Raw genomic sequence first — 18213 nt, forward strand, 5'->3', positions numbered from 1 at the left:
AAATTCATGACAACTAGCCTTAAGGGGGACTTTCACAAATGTAAGTCTAGCCAACTCACTAGTCCTCTCTTCACAATGACTAGAGAAACTAAAAAACTCACCAGCAGTAGACTTCACCCTTTCCTTTGCAGAAAAACAATAGTAAATCTGATAAGAACCCTCTTGCTTTCCGAAGTATACTAATCTACTCTGTGTTCATCTGTGTTGGATACAGTCAGTCACGACTCAGCACCCGACCCTTCCGGAATCTAAAAAGTTAAAATTTTATTTCCCAGACTCAGTTGCAGTTAGAATCCCAGATACGGATGGGTTCTGCCAGCTCGTAAGATTTAGAAGGTATAAGTGAGGAAGTAGCCATTGGCCTCGTTTCTGCTGGCAAGTAAGATCGTTGAGGGTTTTTGCAGCAGGGCATGGTGGCCAGTCTCCAGTTTTATGAGTGTTCAGAAGGATCTGTGGGATGATGACAGCCAAATTCAGCATTCTCGTGCTTGGAAACCAGCTTCTAGTCCCAGATCTAGGTCCATGGAGCCCTGCTTTGGTGGTATGTTCTTGAATGCACTAATCCCAGTGGCGGCCTCTTGCTTCTCCATCTTCCTGACTGTGGCAAGAGTCATAGCTCCTGATTGGTGAGTTCTATGGTGTTCTGGGAGCCCAGTCTAGAGGCTCAATCTGGAGACCGTTCTTTCACCCCCTCCAATCATTTTGTAAACACTTAATTCTCTGCATTAGATCCCTTTCTGCTTAAAATAAGCCTAGAAGCATGAGGGATCCTTTGGGTGATGGAAATGTTCTGTCTTGACTTCATCAGCGTAAATATCCTGGTTGTGATATTGTGCTGTAGTTTTGTAAGATGTGACTTATCACTGGGGGGAACTGGGTAAAGTATATGGGGAAACGCTCTGTATCGTTTCTTACAATTCCGTGAACCTACAATTATTTCAAAATAAAAGTTTAATTAAAGAGGAAGCCCAGCGAGGCTTCTATTTATGTAGGACACTGCCCCTCAAGGGTGGAAATCAGGGCGTTGGATTTGAAGGTGATACAGATTTAGTTTAGTTCATGCAGGGGAAAAAATAGTTGAATGAGTTATTACCATAAATATTACTGCCTTGGGGAAAGTGGCTAATGAAGGCAAGGCTTTGGTAGATGGAGCAGTTGCTGCATTTGGCCATTGCGGTGGAAATAAGGACTATAAGAGCTGGGGGATGGGCTGGCTATTTAGAATCGCACTGAAGACTTTCAAAAAATAAATATGTGGGGTTTAAATTCTCAGCTCAAGACAGGATCAGAGAACCAGGGCCATTCCTGACTACCATGAAAGAAAAAAAAAAATGTGTCTTATCTCTTGTAGCCACAGGGCTTTATATAGCGAAATATTGAACAGAGCTGACCCTGTGGGTCTCTGAATTGTAATATAATTGTAATCTGGGTTGTATTAACAGCTTGCCCAGGTGCACTGAATGAGAATGAGGGGCATTTAGGAATCAAAATGGATATGTTTGGGTGGATGCGAATGACTGAGTTCCTAGGCTCACCAAATCCAAAATCCAGTGAAACTCCCTGTTTGACTACTGCCATCCCCTAAAGGGGAGGAACCTTGCAATAACCAACTTGCTTTTTTGCCTAGTATAACTTCCTTGTTCCTGCTCCCTTTTGCTGATAAGTCTTTTATTTTGTACAGCTCTTCAGAACTCCTTTCTACCTGCTAGATTGGATGCTGCCTAATTCAAATGGATTTTTGCTCAAATAGACTCTTAAAAATTTTTTATATGCCTCAGTTTATCTTTTAACACCATCAATGGAAGGTTGAGTCTTTCTCACATCATCTGTCTCTGGCCTTTTTCCATCGTCATATCTCTTTCTAACCCATCCAGGAAGTGTTCTCCTATTTTAAGGACTAGTACGATTAGTTTGTGCTCACTCAGATAATCCAGGATTATCTCCCCATCTCAAAGTCCATTCTTATGATATGGTGATATTATAAAACATGTAAATATACATATTTGGTCTTAGTCCTGGTTCCCAGCACAGAGCTCCTAGCACCCTTAGACTCTCCAAGTGAGGAGAACCAGACAGGTCTCTTCTGTTATGTTAATGAGGTGACTTTTGGACTGCCCCTAGGTCACCTGAGAATGGGGGGGGGGGGACCCAACCTAGTGATTCTAGAGTTGAAACTTGCAGTCCCACCCACCAGCCAAACTCCAGAGAAGAGAAGGGGTGGAAATTGAGTTTAATCACAAAGGGCAATAATTTAATCAATCATGCCTCTGTTATGAAGCCTTCATGAAAACCCAAAAGAACAGGGTTCTGAGAGCTTCTGGATTGGTGAACGCGTGCAGATTGGGAGAGAGAGGCGTTCAGAGAGCATGGAAGCTCCTTGTCCCTTTCCGCGTACCTGGCTTGCCCTATGCATCTCTTCCATCTGATCGTACCTGAGTTGTATCCTTTGTTAAACTGAATCAAGAGGCTTAACTAGAAATAAATGACAAAGATTTATTTAAGGGATTTGCAAATCAGAAACACGACTAGGCAACATCCAGAGAGTTCTGAAGAAGAAAGAAAAGCTGAGCGTTCTTATAGTAAAAAGTACATCCTTGAGAAGAATCAGTCCTGTATTCTTAGCTTCTGGATTGGTCTGAGATGGTAATCGAGATGTCCGGTGGTCTGGATAATGTATGAGAATGAAAAAAGGGGTTCTATGTGAATTAACCTTATAGGTTGATCTGATTATAAATTCCTAACTGGGCAGGTCAGGGTAGATAGTCACACCCCAGGCATATAACTTTTCAATAAAAGGTTTATCTTTGCCTTAAGCAAGTCCTATCCATTGTTTCTGTGCATCGAGGTTAACAGGTCTTTGAAATAAGTGGTAAACAGCCTCAGGAGAGCACATAATCTTGTTAACTCTCCAGTAACTTGCCTTGCTCTCACACCTTCATGCACTCTTCCCGAGTTCCCTTCATCAAATGCGTGAAAGAAGCTGCAGAACTGTCATTCCATGGAGCATTTGAGATCTTGCTTCACGGCTTATGCTGTCAGTTTGGCTCAAATAAATTCATAAAAATTCTCTACAGGTTTGGACGTTTCTTACATCAACATGGATGTCCAGTGGTGTGGACAGGTGAACATTCTTCCCTAAATTCTTCAGAGGGTTATCTACAGGATTTATATATCTCCCCAGGCATTGATGCATAACTGAAAAGTTCAAAAAGTTCATGTGACAGGTTACCAGAAGGGAGGGGGAAAATAAAAAAGAATTTTAAAAATATATGTATATATAGTATGAAAAATAAGTAAATTGGCATTTAAAAAAATAGTTTATGTGACAATATGGATAAATCCAGAGGGTATTATGCTATCCTCTAGAGTGAAAAAAGTCAGACAGGGAAAGACAAATACCATATGATCTCACTTATATGTAGAATCTAAAGAAAATAAATTAAAAAAAAAAACACAGGAAGAGACTCATAGATACAGAGAACAAACTGATGGTTGCCATATGGGAGGGGGTTTGGGGAGCTGGATGAAAAAGGTGAAGGGATTAAGAAGTGCAAATTAGTAGTTACAAAGTAGTCACAGTGTTGTAAAATACAGCATAGGGAATATGGTCAATAACATTGTAATAACTATGTATAGTACCAAGTAGTTACTAGACCGATCAGGGAGAATCACTTTTTAAATTATATAAATATCTAACCACTGTGCTTTACACAGGAAACTAATATAAAATAATATTGACTGAGTTGTAATTGAAAAAAATTTTTTTAAAAGTTCAAAAGTTTAAATCCTCAGGAGCATTTGAGATCTTGCTCCCCGGCGTATGTCATCAGCTTAGCTCAAAGGAATTTATTTATTTATATATAAAGTTTAAGTCTTTAGGCTAACGTAAAATCAAATCTATTCCTCATGATTCAGCCCATCTGGTCTGAACCAGTTTTGTCAACTTGACTGTACAGACTCCATTTTAAGTTAGTTCAGCTATGCTGATTTCATCTTGCTTTCTTCACTCATTCTTCACCTTTAAAAATAAACTGGTAATCTAAGATGTAAAATGTTTCTGAGTTCTGTGAGCTGCCCTAGCAAATTAATCAACTGAAGGAGGGGGTTGTGGGAACCTCCAATCTGTATATCAGAAGCACAAGGAGAACCTGGACTTGAGATTGACATCTGAAGGGGGTGGGAGGGCGGCAGTCTTATAGGACTGAGCCCTTAACCTGTGGTAAATAGCGTCAGAACTGAGTTAATTGCTTAGTCACTTGGGGAAAAAAGACACACATCAGAATTGGTGTCAGAACCAGAATACCCTTAATCATGCCTGCAAAGTCCCTTTTGCCAGGGGTCCATAACCCCTGGGCCACAGACCAGTACCAGTCCATGGCCTGTTAGGAACTGGGCCACACAGCGGGAGGTGAGTGGCAGGCAAGGGAGAGAAGCTTCATCGGTATTTGCAGCCGCTCCTCAGCGCTAGCATCACCGCCTCAGCTCCACCTCAGATCATCAGGCGTTAGATCCTCATAGGAGCACCGGTGCCTGGAGCTATGTAAGGAACATACACAGGTTCTGGGGGTTAGGGCATAGACGTCTTGGGGTGAGCATTATTCTTCTACTGTACATAGTTACTTCTTAATTACAGTAATACTATTTCCGTTTAATGAAACAATACCAATCTTCTTTTCAAAATATTTTTCTTATTCAGTAAAAACGGTTGATTTGACTTAAAGGATGCTAAGACTGATTGTGTCCTCCTAAAATTCAATATTTCAAAACCTGACCCCCTCGTGTGATGGTATTGAGGTGGGGGCCTTTGGGAGGTGATTAGGTCATGAGGGTGGAGCTCTTAAAAAAGAGCTCCCTTGTCCCTTCTGCCAGGTAAGGACGCAAGCTGTCTATGAGCCAATACACAGGTCCTCACCAAAAACCAAACCCACAGAGGCCTTGATCTCGGACTTCCCAGCATCCAGAGCTGTGAGAAATAAGTGTCGTTTGGGTCCCCCAGACAGACTAAAACAAATGGCATGTTAAGTAAGTAGTATTCCATATAATTCTTAGGTAAGGGGGAAAAAAAAAAAGAAAGAAAGAAAACATAATAAAACACAGCTGGTAATGCAGCCAATGACTGAGATTTGGGAAACTGAGGTCCAGATGAGAAGGTTCCGAGTCCTGCCCCAAGTGGGGAAGCAGCTGAAGTTGGAAGAAACACTGTTTGGTAAAAAGGGCAGCCTCCCAAAGATCCAACGACAGTCTTGTTGACATAACCCTGTGGATCAAAGTAATCCCCTAACTGCCCCGAGGCCAGTTCCTGTGGAATTCACTCGGAGGATCCGGATCCGGGCCCTGTAAGTATGAAAGGCCCGGTCCCTGGGTGGGGAACTATATCCTGGAAGAAGCTGTGGAAGACTGCAAAGGAGCTGTGGCCGCTGCCATGGCCCCCTCGGAAGACCCCAGAGACCAGACGGCTGGCCTGAACATCATGGGCCTTGACGCAGACCGAGAGATCAGTTCAGGTAAGAGGTGGCAGAGGGTGCCTCCGTCCTGGAGAAAGACAGGCCGAGGGGGCGCTGGGGGCGCTGGGGGCGCTGGGGCGGCGCGGGGCACGGGGCAGCTGTCTTCTGTGGGGCTGCCAGGATTCTCAGGCCGGGCCTTCACTTTTATTTCTTGCGTTAACCAACCTAACAAAACATAATAAGCTTCCTCCTGGGCCTGTGTCATGGTGAAGAGCATGTAGCTAAGGGCATGAATGTGTTTATTATTGGGATAACTTGCAACCTTTCTTATTTAAGGGCACAGGCTTTAGATTCAGAGAGACCCGCTCTGGTACCTGCTTAACTGATAAATCGATTGATCGGTGTGTGGCTGCTTCTCCCTGTGCTGGGCCCTCAGTGGGGTAGGGAGGACAGAACAGGGATTCCCAGGGCAGTCGCACCGGGGGCACCGATGTTGTCCTCTGAGGCTCTGATGTCACGTGGAGAGAGAGGAGCAACACAGTGCTGCCCGGGGACCTCCAACATCTGCTCAGGCTTAGTCTCGGTTTCCTCATCTGTACAAGGTGGCGGGGGCTCTTCCTCTTCTTCGCGACCTCACTACTCACTGTGTAGCCCCTGGACCAGCAGCCCTGGCATCCCCCGGGAGCTCGTTAGGAATACAGAACCTCAGGCCCCACCCCAGAGCCACTGTACCAGAACCTGCATGTTGACAAGATGCCCAGGCTGTCCCCGAGCCCAGGGGAGCTGAGAGGCTCTGAGGCGGTGGTCTGTGCTCCTGGAAGGCAGGCGGCTGATGGGGAGGGGGAGGCAGGATTTAGAGTCAGGTCTCTGGTGCTGAATCCCACGCTCTCAGACCCCACCGTCTTTCCGTCCTCATGTGTCACCCAAACCACAGTGAAACCCTCGTGGAGTGAGTGAACCAACAGATGAGTTAACGCAGGAGCATCCCGCGTCATGCTAACACAAACCTTTGGTCCTTTCCTTCCAGGTGCGAAGCCGGCCCACCATCAGAAGGCTGTCCCCACAGCTCACCTAACTTTCATTATTGACTGTACCCGCGGGAAACAGCTCTCCCTGGCAGCACCCCCAGGGCCACCCAGAGCCCTGAGTCCCAATCTAGGACCTGTCACCCCTCTAATGAAGACCTATATCTTGTTCTGTGGAGAAAGCCAGCCCCATCTGACTCAGGAGACCTCCCTGGGTGGGGAACACTTTGCCCAGGCTGGGGGTACCCTGCCACCCTGCCGAGGGACTGTGGCCCTAGGTCCTTCCTCAAGCAGGACACTCTGCTCACAGGAGGCTCCTGAAGCCAAGGGGAGTCCCTTGAAGACGGGGCCCTCAAGGTCTTCAGCTTGGGAAACAGTCGTAGGCTCTCTCAAAGCCCTCTCCTCCTGTGTCTGCGGGCAGGCAGATTAACTGAAGAGCCTGACCCCATGAGCAGCGGATTGGCATGCCAGGCTCGAGTGCCCAAGGGTTGCAATTCCCAGAGCCCGCTCCCTCTTCCACAGCCCGCAGGAGTCTTTCATGCCCTAGCCGAGGAGGAAGGAGCATTAGACCCACTAAAGGACATCCGAAGCTGCCGAGTGTGCACTCAAGAGCACCTTACTTCCTCCTTCCTCCCTACCTTTGCTAACCTTTCAGCAGAAGCAGAATAAAGTACAGCCACGTGGAAAGATCCTAATTCATTCATACAGCAAATTCTCATGGAGCATCTTCTACATTCCACACTCTGCAAAATGCCAGGGAAGAAGCCACAGCTTTCTTGGAGTAGGGGTGGGTAGGGGGAGAGGGGAGGGGAAAAGGGTTAAACGACCAAATAAATAAAGATGATTTCGAACATCGACAAAACGAGCACTGTGTAGAAACTGAAACAGGGTGCTGGGATGGGAAGTGACTGGGGCGAAGAGCTTTTCTGATCTAAAAAACGAGAAGGAGCCGGCACTGAGAACCACCCTCCCCCTGCCTGGCACCTTCTCCCATGGCAGACCAGAGTGGGGTCAGGATGCCCTGCCAAGACAGGCAGTACCCTGGCTGCTGTCACCTCAGCTCACATACAAGTGTGGAGGTCATTGGGCGGCATGGAACACAGAACGGGGACATTTAAGGACCCCATGGGACCTGGCAATCTGAGACCGTATATAAAGGGAACCAGAGAAGGGGAATGGAGTATCATGTTCGAACAAATAACATGAGATATTTATTGAGCATCTACTGCATACCAGGCTCATGCTGACCCCTAGAGCTACAAACAAAAAAGGTGGGGGAGGGGTCGATCCTTTCTTTATGAGGTAGTCACGTTCTCCAGGAGGAAGTGGGGTCACTGGTGTGTGTAGGTCTAAGATACGCACAGTACTGTATGAAACGCCAAATCAACCCATCTGAGGAAGCATCTCAAGGCTCTCAGATTACAATTGCTGAACGTTCACTTATGCAATGACTGGCTTTACCAAGTTCCTACAGACTTGGTAGCTCACGTGTATTGACCATATGCTCTGTGCCAGTACGGAAAACACTATTTTTGCACCCATTTCTCAGATTGAGGAACTGAGGCACAGAGAGGTTGAGGGACATGCTCAAGTCCCCGTGGACTGGTACAGGTGTGATTAGAACCCAGCCACACCTGGTGCTCAAGTTCTTGCTCTTGACCACAGGGCCAATGGCCTCTCGTCCAGGCAAGGTCTCTTCTGGGCAGAGAGGATCCAGAGAACAAACGTGACCCTGTCCTCGAGCTCACAGCCTGATGGGGGAGGCCAGAAAGGAGGTGGTTATCGATTGTCGTAGCTTCCGATAAGTGTAGCAGTCAGGGCACGTAGAATGCCATGGCGGCTGGAGGAGGGTGCCTAACCCACTCTGGGAGAGGAGATCAGGGAAGACTTTCTGCAGGCGGTGATGTCTAAACTAAGATCTGAGACGAGAGAAAAAATAAAGAGCTGGCTAGTGAGTAAGTCATACAAAGGCAAGGGGACAGGGATGGGGAGTGTTCCAGGAGGAAGGAACGGAGTCATTCCGTCTGGCTGGAGTATTCATTCATTCATTCATTCATTCATTCGCCAAGTGTTTATTGGGCACCCATTGTGTGCCAAGCTCTGAGCTAGACCCTGGGATGGAGCAGCGATAAGACAGATGAGGCCCCGTCGTGAAAGTGCTTACTCCCTAGCAATGCACACACACGAAACAGAGGCCAGAGAGGTGACAGGGACTACATCACGTGAGGCCTTGCAGACCGTGACGAGGTTTTCGCTTTTTATTTTTTTTAATAAATATGTTTAATGATAGTTCATGTTAGTTTATTGATGAAAGATCTTTAGATTTTATTCTGAAACGGGCGCCGTTGGAAATTGTGAGCAGAGAGTGACATGACCAGACCTAGCGTTTCAGAAGTTTCCTCTAGATCTTGTGCTGGGATCAGAAGCTTAGGAGGCCACACCTTAGTCCAGGAAAAGAGGGGTGATGGTTTGAACTAGAAAGATGGTGATAGAATAATCTGGATGACATTCGCCCCCGTTCCTCTCACTTTTTGGAGTAAGAAAGACTCACTGGACTAGAAGGGTGAGGTCTGTGGCTGCAGATCTAGCTTTGTACCAGCAGGTGTCGCCCTATCCTCAGACTGGAGTGCACTCAGCTCCCACCTGGGTGGGGAGGGCGGGAACCGGCTGGGCATGGACACCTGGGGCCAGCGACCCAGTGGGGTCCAGGTTTTCAGAAGCCAGACTTTCAATGTAACCAACACCCCTCTCATCCGGAATAATGATTGTTGACATGTTTATATGCACCACATGCTGCCTCGCTTCCTCTCATACCAGACACGTGAGGTGGTCTGATTTTTATTGCCATTTTACAGATGAGGAAACTGAGGCATAGAGAAACGAAGTGATTGCCTGAGGTCACCAACCAGGAAGAGACAGAGCCTAAATCCAAATCCCGGACGATGTGACTATGCACCCATGGTCACGGCATCGTAACCCTGCTCTATGCCGCAGGTGCTCTGTGCACGTTTGTTGAATGAGTAAATGAAGGAAAAATACATATTTTCCAAGGACCCAGCCTAGGGCCTGGCAGCATGGAGGAGCGTCTGAGGGACCGAACAGATGAGCGGGGCCGTCACTGAGATGAGGCACACAGGGAGAGGAGAATGGCTCAGTTAGTCCCTTCACCACTATCCCGTGAGATGTTATCCCATTTTACAGAGGAGGAAACTGAGGCTCTGGGAGGTTAAGCGACTGGCCCAAGGTCGTGCAGCTAGTAAGTGGCAGCGCCAGGCTTTAAATGGAAGTGGTGTGATCTCAGAGCTTTATCTACCTACCACGCCGTAGGGACTTACAGCTGAGGGAACAAATCAATCAATAAATGAAAGACTATTAAGCCAGTGGTGATTTGAGGTTAAGTGAATGTGTTCCTAGGTTGGCAGCCATGCTTAATTCAGGTATGTGTCCTGTCGAAAAATAAATAAATAAATATAAAAATAATAATAATAAGAAGAAAGCCACTTAAAAATAGAGGCAAAGCTGCCGTGATAGAGGAACTGCCTCGCACATCTTACACCTCAAACCTTTGGACGACAGGGCAAAATAACCTTTGGCTTGGGCCTAAAGCATCCTTATGCCCCAGAGAACCGTTTGCAAAGACAACTATAAAGCAGACGTTATAACCACCAGACTGATGGCTACCGAACTAAACATTAAAACATTCTTTAGAATAAACGTCACTCTGTTAGGTTATCCGCACCAATAGATATGCCTTCCTTCTACTGATGTAAATGCTCCCCTTTCCTTTCTCATAAATACCTCTTTGCCTTTGTTCTTAATCAGAATATTATTGGGACTTCTGCCTGAATCGGTGCTTCTCAAACAGCTAACTCTGCTGATCTCGAATAAATGCCTGTTCCCTCTCTCTTTGAAAAATCTTTTTATTTTATTTTTTAAGACAGGATTCTTTATTTTAATCAGTAAAAAGACAAATATAAGACAAAATAATTCTTCATTCAGATAGGTTCCAATGCCCCAAAAGTTAGTTATATGATAAATACTGCCTACTGACAACCTATGAAAGATGAGAAGTCTAAGGTGCCCTAATAATCTAAGTCTGTAGCAACTGACAGCAAGGCCATTTTAATTGCAATGCAGAATCTTTTTATTTTTAAGTTAGCAGTTGCCAGTGCCTTAAAGTGCCCAGTACACAGTAAATAGTCAAGAATCCTGTGAGAAGGAGGGGAGGAAGAAAGGAAAGAAGAAAGGGGCAGATTTACTGTCCTGCACTCTCCTCTCCGGGTCCCCTGGGCCCGAGGCCCTGCTTTGTGCTCTGACCTGCAGGGAGGCATCCAGAGGGCCCCCACCCAGTCTCGTAGCCCCCAGACTTCCCTGGAAGAGTGTCCCTGTGTCCAGGTCCCGAAGGTCCCAGAGCTTGGGACTGGCCTGGCTGGCTGCTCCCAGCGAGCCCCAAGCCAGCTGTGCTGACTATAAACAACACCTTGCCCTGCCCAGAGGCCCCTGCCTTGGGCACCCCTCCAGCAAGGTCGAGTCACCCGAGTCACCCAGCGCCTCAGGACCCTCTCTTGTTTGAGGGCAGAGCCAAGGTGAGCGGAACCTTACTTTTCCTTGTTCAGAAAACAACCACAACAGTTTTAACAAAAGCTTAGCATTTATTGAGCTCATACTAAAACATGCTCACAGCAGCCCTGGGAGGATGGTGCCTGCTCTTTGTTTATAGATGAGGGAAGTTAAGGCTTCCAGAGGCTTCCCTCTCCCACCTCCACCCCTGGGGCCCAGACAGGCTCTTCCCAGAAACGTCCTCACCTGTTTTTCCTGGAAAGAAGTCCCCAGGCACCAAGGCAGTTCCTCTGTCCCTTCAGCCACGACTTGGGCTTGATGGTGCCAGGGAGAGCATGGGTGTAGCTGGGGACATCAGGATCCAAATCTATATGAAATGAGCTGAGCCCTACTGGGCAGTTCAATGCATGGCACATGTGAGCTGCGTCACTACCAAGTGCCAAGCCTTTTACATGCATTACAAAACAATTCCAGCGGGTAGATCCTGTTGGAACTATTTTACAGGTGGAGCAACCGAAGCATAAAGAGGCTGAGTTATTTGCTCAAGATCACACAGCTCGGCAGCAGCAGAGCCCACGCTTCTGGCTCCAGAGTCTGCGCATTACCTTCCACTCCTTATTGAAGCTTGTTAGCTTTTTTAAACAATCCTACAAACATTTGCTTAGCTCCTTTCCCATGCAACACTTGCGAGCAAGGGGGCAGAATAAGGCCTTATTCTTCTGCTATTGCAGGACTGGGATCTACGGCAGGTAGGGAGCAGATGGAGGGAGAGGGGAGATGTGGGAGTGGGGGATACAATGTCGAGGCGGGGGTTACCTCTAGGCCTGGGAAGGGTGGCCATAGGGACTGGGGAGTTGGTCTAGTAGAGAAGCCCTGGCCTGACCTTTGGGAGTTCTGGGTCTTCATTCCATCTCTGCCACTGACTTGCTGTGTGACCCTGGGCCCTACCTCTCCCTGGGCCTCAGTTTCCACGTCATACCGTCATACTGTAAGGAGTTCGGAGTGACTCCCTAAGAGGATAGAACTGGCCGACCAAGTGGGTAGGGCCCCAAGGTCTTCCTTCCCCCCATACATGTGCTCTTTTCATCTGAGTTTGAGTTTCTGTCCAAGACAAGGTGGTGAGCCTAAGGTTCTTCGGGCTCTGTCTGACTCTGAGCCGGTAGCTCTGGAGGGCTTTCTGGAGGAGGAGGCTTTTGGCCTGGGCTAGGTCTTTAAAAGCGAGGGAACCCTCTAGGTCCTTTGCACCACTCAGGGTCTTAGGCACCACCCGACCTGGACCTTCTCACAGCTCTCTAGCTCTCGAGGGTGGTATCTTTTCAACCTCCTCTGCCTCCTGCTCAGGCCCGCTCCAAAAGCTGTGAGGTACAGGAGTCCCCTTCGTTGTACAGGATGCCAGGATGGAATCGAGGGGGAGCTGCCTCCTAGTACCCCCGGGGTGGGGGATGTTGATCAGAGCTGACCTGCAGGGGGCTTTCCAGAGTCACCGCCAAGGATTCCAAAGCCATGCCACTTCCAAGCTGGGTGACCTTGGGCCTGTTGTTTGACCTCTCTGAACTTCCCTGTCCTTCTTGGTACCCATCTTGCTGGATCGTTGTGGGGATGAGCAGTGTGCTTGGCACCCTCTAGGCTCTCAATGAATGGGGCTGCTATAATTATTCTTCTCAGGGGGCGGGGGCGGGGCGCAGGGCCAGCAGCCAGGCCTATGTTTAGCCTGGAGAGGGTGGGGGGCCCTAGGAGACAAAGCGCTGCTGCCGGCCCAGGCGCCTGGGGGGCGGAGCGGACGAGAGCCCGCCCGCCCGCCGTCCCCAGCGCCCTGCCCTCCTCGTCCGCAGGGTCACCTTGGCTGGAGGGCTCCCTCACTGCGGACGTGCCCAGTCCCCGGCTGCTGCTCGCTGCCTGCGAAACCCTCATCCCCTAAACCGCGGACTGGGGAGCGGGTAGCTGGGGCCTGGGGGTGGAGTCGGGGTGGGAAAGAGGTGGCCCCATTGGCCACGTGGGGAGCTGGCTCCTTTCCCAGCCCGGTTGTCTAGCTCCCCACCCCCAGCCGCGCCCAAGTGAGGCGTTGCTGGGGTCAGAAGGCCAAGGTGAGCTCGACCCCCAAGCGGGGGTCGGGGGAGGTGGGGAAGCTGGTCTAGTTCCTCCCCCCAGACCCGCGGCGATGAGTGCTGGGGCTGCAAATAGCCCAGTGGAATCAGTGAGTCACGGAGGCTGGAAATACCGCGCCTCCTCTCCCTCCCCTGCTCGCACTGGCCAGTGCCTGGCACTCCAACTTCTGTAGCGCCTGATGGGGTGTGCGGTATTGGGGGGGTTCCCTCCAGAGAGAACCCAGACTCTAGCCAACACCCCAACCAGTTTCCAGCCCTGCTCTGCCCCAGGGGCTGTGTGACCCTGGGCTGGTTACTCAGCCTCTCTGGTTCTCAGAGCCCATGTGGTTTTAAGAAGGTTTTAAGAAGGCCGGTGACTTAATGCTGCTGACCCACCTTTGAGGTCCCTGTCCCTGGGACAGAGCCTAGCGCATAATGGCGGGGGCCGGCTGGCCATTGAAAGAGAAGGCACCAAAAGGTTTTTCAAGGAAATAATTTGGGGAGTCTTGCCCTGATGGGTCTGGGAGCCAAGAAAGGAGGCCGAAGGACACCCACATTTCTGTGAGGTCTTGAGCTTTTCTTGAGCTACTACCCCTACTCCAAAATCTCAAGGAAGGTTCCCCCAGCTGCCTCTAACCCCACCCCAAGTTTGAGAACTTCAGGCAGGTGATCTCCAGAAGTCTGTGATTCTCTTTTATTATGTGTGCAGGGTACAATGCCAGGGCCCTCCCACGCCCTCTCCCCTGCCCCCATTTGTCCCCTAAAGGCCCCAGAAGGCAGGGATGAGAGGCCACTCTACAGAACAATGACCCAAGGGGCTCCGAGAGCAGAGTCTGGCTCTGCCACTTGCTCCGGGGGCCCCAGGATGCACCGAACCACCCACCCTTCCCCCCACCTCTGCTTTTGTATGTGGAAGACTGAGCCAGGGTTATTGGGGACACCTGGGGCTCCCCAGAATAAAGGCTGACTGGAGTTTCCTGCTCTGGCCTGGGGACTAGGAGGCAGCTGGGTTGGGGGCTCTGTCTATGATTCAGGGATTCTCCAGCAGGAAGATGCAGGGAGGGGTGGGGGGCGGTTTGAGAGCAGCGTCTGACTTCCTGGGTTCGTGCCCAACCTTCAGCGGGCAAGCTGGTCACACAGATGCTCAGAGACTCAGTTTCCCCATTGATGAAAATGGACATCGAAGTCTGATTTTAGAATGTTCTGAATCTGGCTTCAACTAATGGTAACACTTAGTATTTACAGGACAACAGGTGTGTGTGTGCGCATGTGGTGCACACACCCCAAACCTATAGATTCGTAGATTAAGTAAGGGGAGGATGGGGAGGCAGCTGGCCACAGGGCAGGTTGGCAAGACACTGGTCTAACCTTGAGACCCCAAGCCCCATCCATGCTCTCTCTCCCACGTCTGTTGGGTTACCTTGTCTTCAGTGGAGACATTCGCCTGGAGCCCAGGCCTGGGGGTGGGAGGGAGGAGGATCAGCCCCACCCCTCAGCCTGGCCTTCCCTGGGGGAACAGAGCAGGTAACAGAGGCGGGAGTTTCACACAGTTTATCATGACCCAGCTGTATTGGAAAAACTCCAACTATATACAGACCAAATGTGGCCCTGCCCTGACACAGCTGGCTGGATCGGGCACCAGGTGAGCAGGTAGCCTGGCAGCTGGTTTGGGGCTTAGAGAGTAGCAGAGGGAAGGCTTCCGCCATGGCTATCCCCGCTGGCCCCCCTGTGCACCCGGGCAGTTTGATTTAGGTAGGCACCTCTGCCTGTAATCTCCCTCTGCCTCTCCCATCCTCCTTGGCCAAGGAGTTCCCAGGTTCCCTCCCCAACCCCTGCCCTGCAGAGACTTCACAGATCAAAGGATCTGTCCATCTGTGTGTCCTGGAGATTAGCGGCCCAGAGAGCATGCTTGTCCCAATTCCCCTTCCCCAGAGTGGGGTCTTCCTTCCCTCACCCTAATCCCTTTTTTGCTAGATAAGTGGAAGAGGCCACATCTGGAATATGGGGCCACAGGCTAGGCAAGGGGTTCCCTGGCATGCTCTGGACAGAGTAGAAGGCCTCAGTTTTTTTGGGGGGGACGACCCACCTGGGGTCTGGGGGATGTCAGGGCTAGAACCTGGGCTGAGATGTCCTGGAAGCTGTCATGAGGGGCTTGGGAAAACTCTGGCAGGCTAGTGGGGGAGCAGGTGGGGGGGTCGGGAGAAGACGGGGTAAGGGGGCGGCCCTCAGATTTTTATCTCCGTCCGGAAGGTCTGCTGGACGTGCTCTGTGTGTGGGTGGCGCCGAGCCCGGATGGTGAGGCTGCCGTCCTCCCGCAGGGCCGAGGTCACCGACGTGGGGTCCACGTCCTCCGGCAGCTGGCACTTGTGAGCGAAGGTGTTCATGACCGTGCCGTCGGCTGCCAGCTGGGGAAGGGCTCTGGGTCAGGGCAGGCCGCCTCCTGCCCCCGTCCCGCTCACGTCGAACCACAGCCCCTTCTCCCCAGGATGAGCCAGGGCCCCGCACGCTGAGGGGTACGCATGCTGAGGGGCCCGCACGCTGAGGGGTACGGAGGCCCAGTGGAGGGGCCGCTCAGAGCACTGGCGGCCGCAGGCCGAGGGCTGTGCAGGAGCGGGTGCAGAGGTGCTTAAAGGAACTCCTGGGCTCCTAATGGGGGGCAAGGGGCTTGACAAGGTGGGGGTGGAACTCAGAGAAAGAGGAGGCTTGGTGGCGGAATCCGGGGCTTCTGAGCATGGAGGAGAAAGTGGCCCAGGGCAGAGCCAAGCCCTCTTGGACGCCCAGACACATTGGTTGTCTGCCGTCAGGGCCGGGCTGGCGGCCCTGCCCCCATGACTAGGCCAGCACATAGCGTCCAGAGGAGCCTGGGTGGCTGAGTCACTGGCGGGGCGGCAGGGCTGGCACGTGCGCCCGCTGGTCCTGGTGCTCACAGGTTTTGGCTCCCCCAGCTGGGGCACCCGGGCATCCGGCCTCCCAGGCTCAGGGATGAGTCAGGTTGTCGGAAGCCCTGGGCAGACCCTTTCACGGGCACCTGTGGCTGTGGCCCACCGGGGGTGGCATCCCCGTTCAAGCTGAGCCACACCTTCCTTCAGGGTGCAGGCCTCCTGGGAGCTGGGACTCAGAGACCTCAGTGACCCAGTGGCCCGAAGCCCCTTGGGTGGAGGGAGTGGCGGGTTTGGAGTGCGCGACCCTGAACTGCAGGGCCTCTGCCCAGCCTTGGGCCCAATTCAGGGGCCTCTGAACTGGGTCTGGGCCTCTGGGCCCTGGAGGGCAGAGGGCTTGCAGGGTGTCAGGCGAGGGAACTCTTACCTGCAGGTCAGCCCCCGCCTACCCCCGTCTGCCGGAAGAGCTGTCCTCACTCAGCCACTGTCTCTTCTGCGTCCTCGCGCCTCATCCCTCAGGTGGCCCCTGCCCGCATCCCTCCACCTCCACCGTGCCCTCCCGTACCCTGTGGCTCCCTCCGCTGCCCCGGCTCCTGAAGAAAGGGTCCGGCTTTGGGCGACAGCGGCAGTAATGCGCCCTGAGCCTCACCAGCTCCAGGAGCAAGGTCTCCAGTTTGCCCTGGGAGATTGGAGTCGGGGTGGGGGGACACTGGCCAGCGTCTGGGGTCCCAGGATGGAACGTAGGAGCGGGCCGAGGGTGTAAGTGCGGAGCCTGGGTGCCGAGGGGGAGGGGCTGGCTCACCTTCTCAGCTCGAACCTCGATGTGGTTGTTAGATGTGGTGACGATGATGTCTTCGGGGGAGAAGTCACTCACGTCCACTGCAAACTCGTAGGCGTCTCCAAGTGTCTTGATGTTGCCTGGCCCCCCAGAACGCGCTGTGGAGGGGGCTGCGGTGAGCTGAGCACCGGGCAGGCTTGCACCCAGAACCCAGGTTTTCGGCTCCTTCTTCTGGGGAAAGGCATGGCCCCCCGGGCCTGGCCTCCCCCTCAGCTGCTGCTCCGACCCCTCCCTCAGCCCACCTTTTCCATGGTGGGGATGGGGCCTCGCCAGGTACGGGGGCGGGGGGGAGTGGGGGCAGGTGTGTGCGTGTGTATGCGACACCATCTCCAGGCCTGGAGTAGGGGCTGCATCCTCCTCCTCAACCCCAAGCAGCCCTGCAGGGCTCCAGGGAGGACCTGGCCACTGGCGCCATGGCTGACCCCCGAGGCACACCTGCTCCTTGGAGACCCGCCTGTTCTCACGGACACATCTGTCTCTGCGGCCACATCTGTCCTGGTGGCCACATGTGGCCACAGCTGTGCAGCACCTGTTCCTGGCAGCTCAAAGCCACGGCCACACTCGGAGGTGCCCCAGAGCAGGTGTCCCCTACCCGTGAGTCTCCCCTCCCGTCAGAGCCCGGAGAACTTGCCTGGGAAGGTCAGGGGCTCCGAGTGGGGCCGCATGAAGCTGCTGAAATCCTCAGAAAACATGCTCAGGGCCTTGTCCATGGGCGGGTCCTGGGCCGGGAGGGCGCGGGAGGCCGAGGAGGACGAGGAGGACGAGGAGGACGAGGAGGAGGAATGGAAGCTTCTCTCCGCTCTGAAGGTGGAGGAGGTCCTGTGGCTCATCCACGGGCGGGCGGCCGGGCCCTGGCCAGGCGGGCAGGGGCGGACAGGAGAGGGTGTGGGCGACAGGCTCCGGGGGAGCATGCCGAGCCCTGACTGCCGGTGCTTTATAAGGCCCGACTGCCGCTGGGCTCGGGGCCAGGCCCTTGTCTACCAGCTAAATTTAGGCCTCACCGTGGCCCAGAGGGGGCTGGAAATCTTCTCCAGTGAGATTGTCCTGCTGACAGCCCAACACACACAGGCCCGTGAGGCTGAGCTCACGGCCCAGCATTCCAGGCCGGGTGCTCCAGCCCCGGGGCCCCCGGCATGGCTGTGGGGAGGGGGCCAGAGCTGTTCCCTTGCCCCTCAGACCCTCGTTCCCAGGACGCTGTGTGTGTGGTGATGGTGGCGGGGGTGGGGGTGGGGGTGGTTTCTGTGCCTTCATCTCCCCGTCAGCTTGGGGCTCTCGAGGTCTGTGCCTCGCCCATCAGATCACAAGCTCCTTGCGGCCAGGGCTTTCTGTTTCCCAGCCCCTCTCTCCTGAAGATCTGGGTGGCGGGGGATCAAAGCAGAGGGG

General features: G+C 52.3%; 2 protein-coding genes across 2 annotated transcripts; one reads left to right on the top strand and one right to left on the bottom strand.

Moving 5' to 3' along the window:
- Window positions 1-5422: 5422 nt before the first annotated feature.
- SRARP (steroid receptor associated and regulated protein) lies at window positions 5423-7134 on the top strand. Its single transcript, XM_016128248.2, has 2 exons — window positions 5423-5504; window positions 6472-7134. Exons 1-2 carry the CDS (start codon window positions 5423-5425, stop codon window positions 6897-6899), a joined length of 510 nt encoding a protein of 169 aa, XP_015983734.2. The 3' UTR covers window positions 6900-7134.
- A 6656-nt stretch (window positions 7135-13790) lies between these two features.
- On the bottom strand, window positions 13791-17744 carry HSPB7 (heat shock protein family B (small) member 7). Its single transcript, XM_016128425.2, has 3 exons — window positions 17462-17744; window positions 16795-16928; window positions 13791-15518 (listed from the first exon to the last, which is right to left on the bottom strand). The coding sequence occupies exons 1-3, from the start codon at window positions 17739-17741 to the stop codon at window positions 15339-15341; spliced, it is 594 nt and encodes a 197-aa protein (XP_015983911.1). The 5' UTR covers window positions 17742-17744; the 3' UTR covers window positions 13791-15338.
- Window positions 17745-18213: the final 469 nt, after the last annotated feature.

The sequence above is a fragment of the Rousettus aegyptiacus genome, unplaced genomic scaffold, assembly GCF_014176215.1.
Source record: "Rousettus aegyptiacus isolate mRouAeg1 unplaced genomic scaffold, mRouAeg1.p scaffold_m13_p_1, whole genome shotgun sequence".
Classification (NCBI taxonomy): Eukaryota; Metazoa; Chordata; class Mammalia; order Chiroptera; family Pteropodidae; genus Rousettus; species Rousettus aegyptiacus.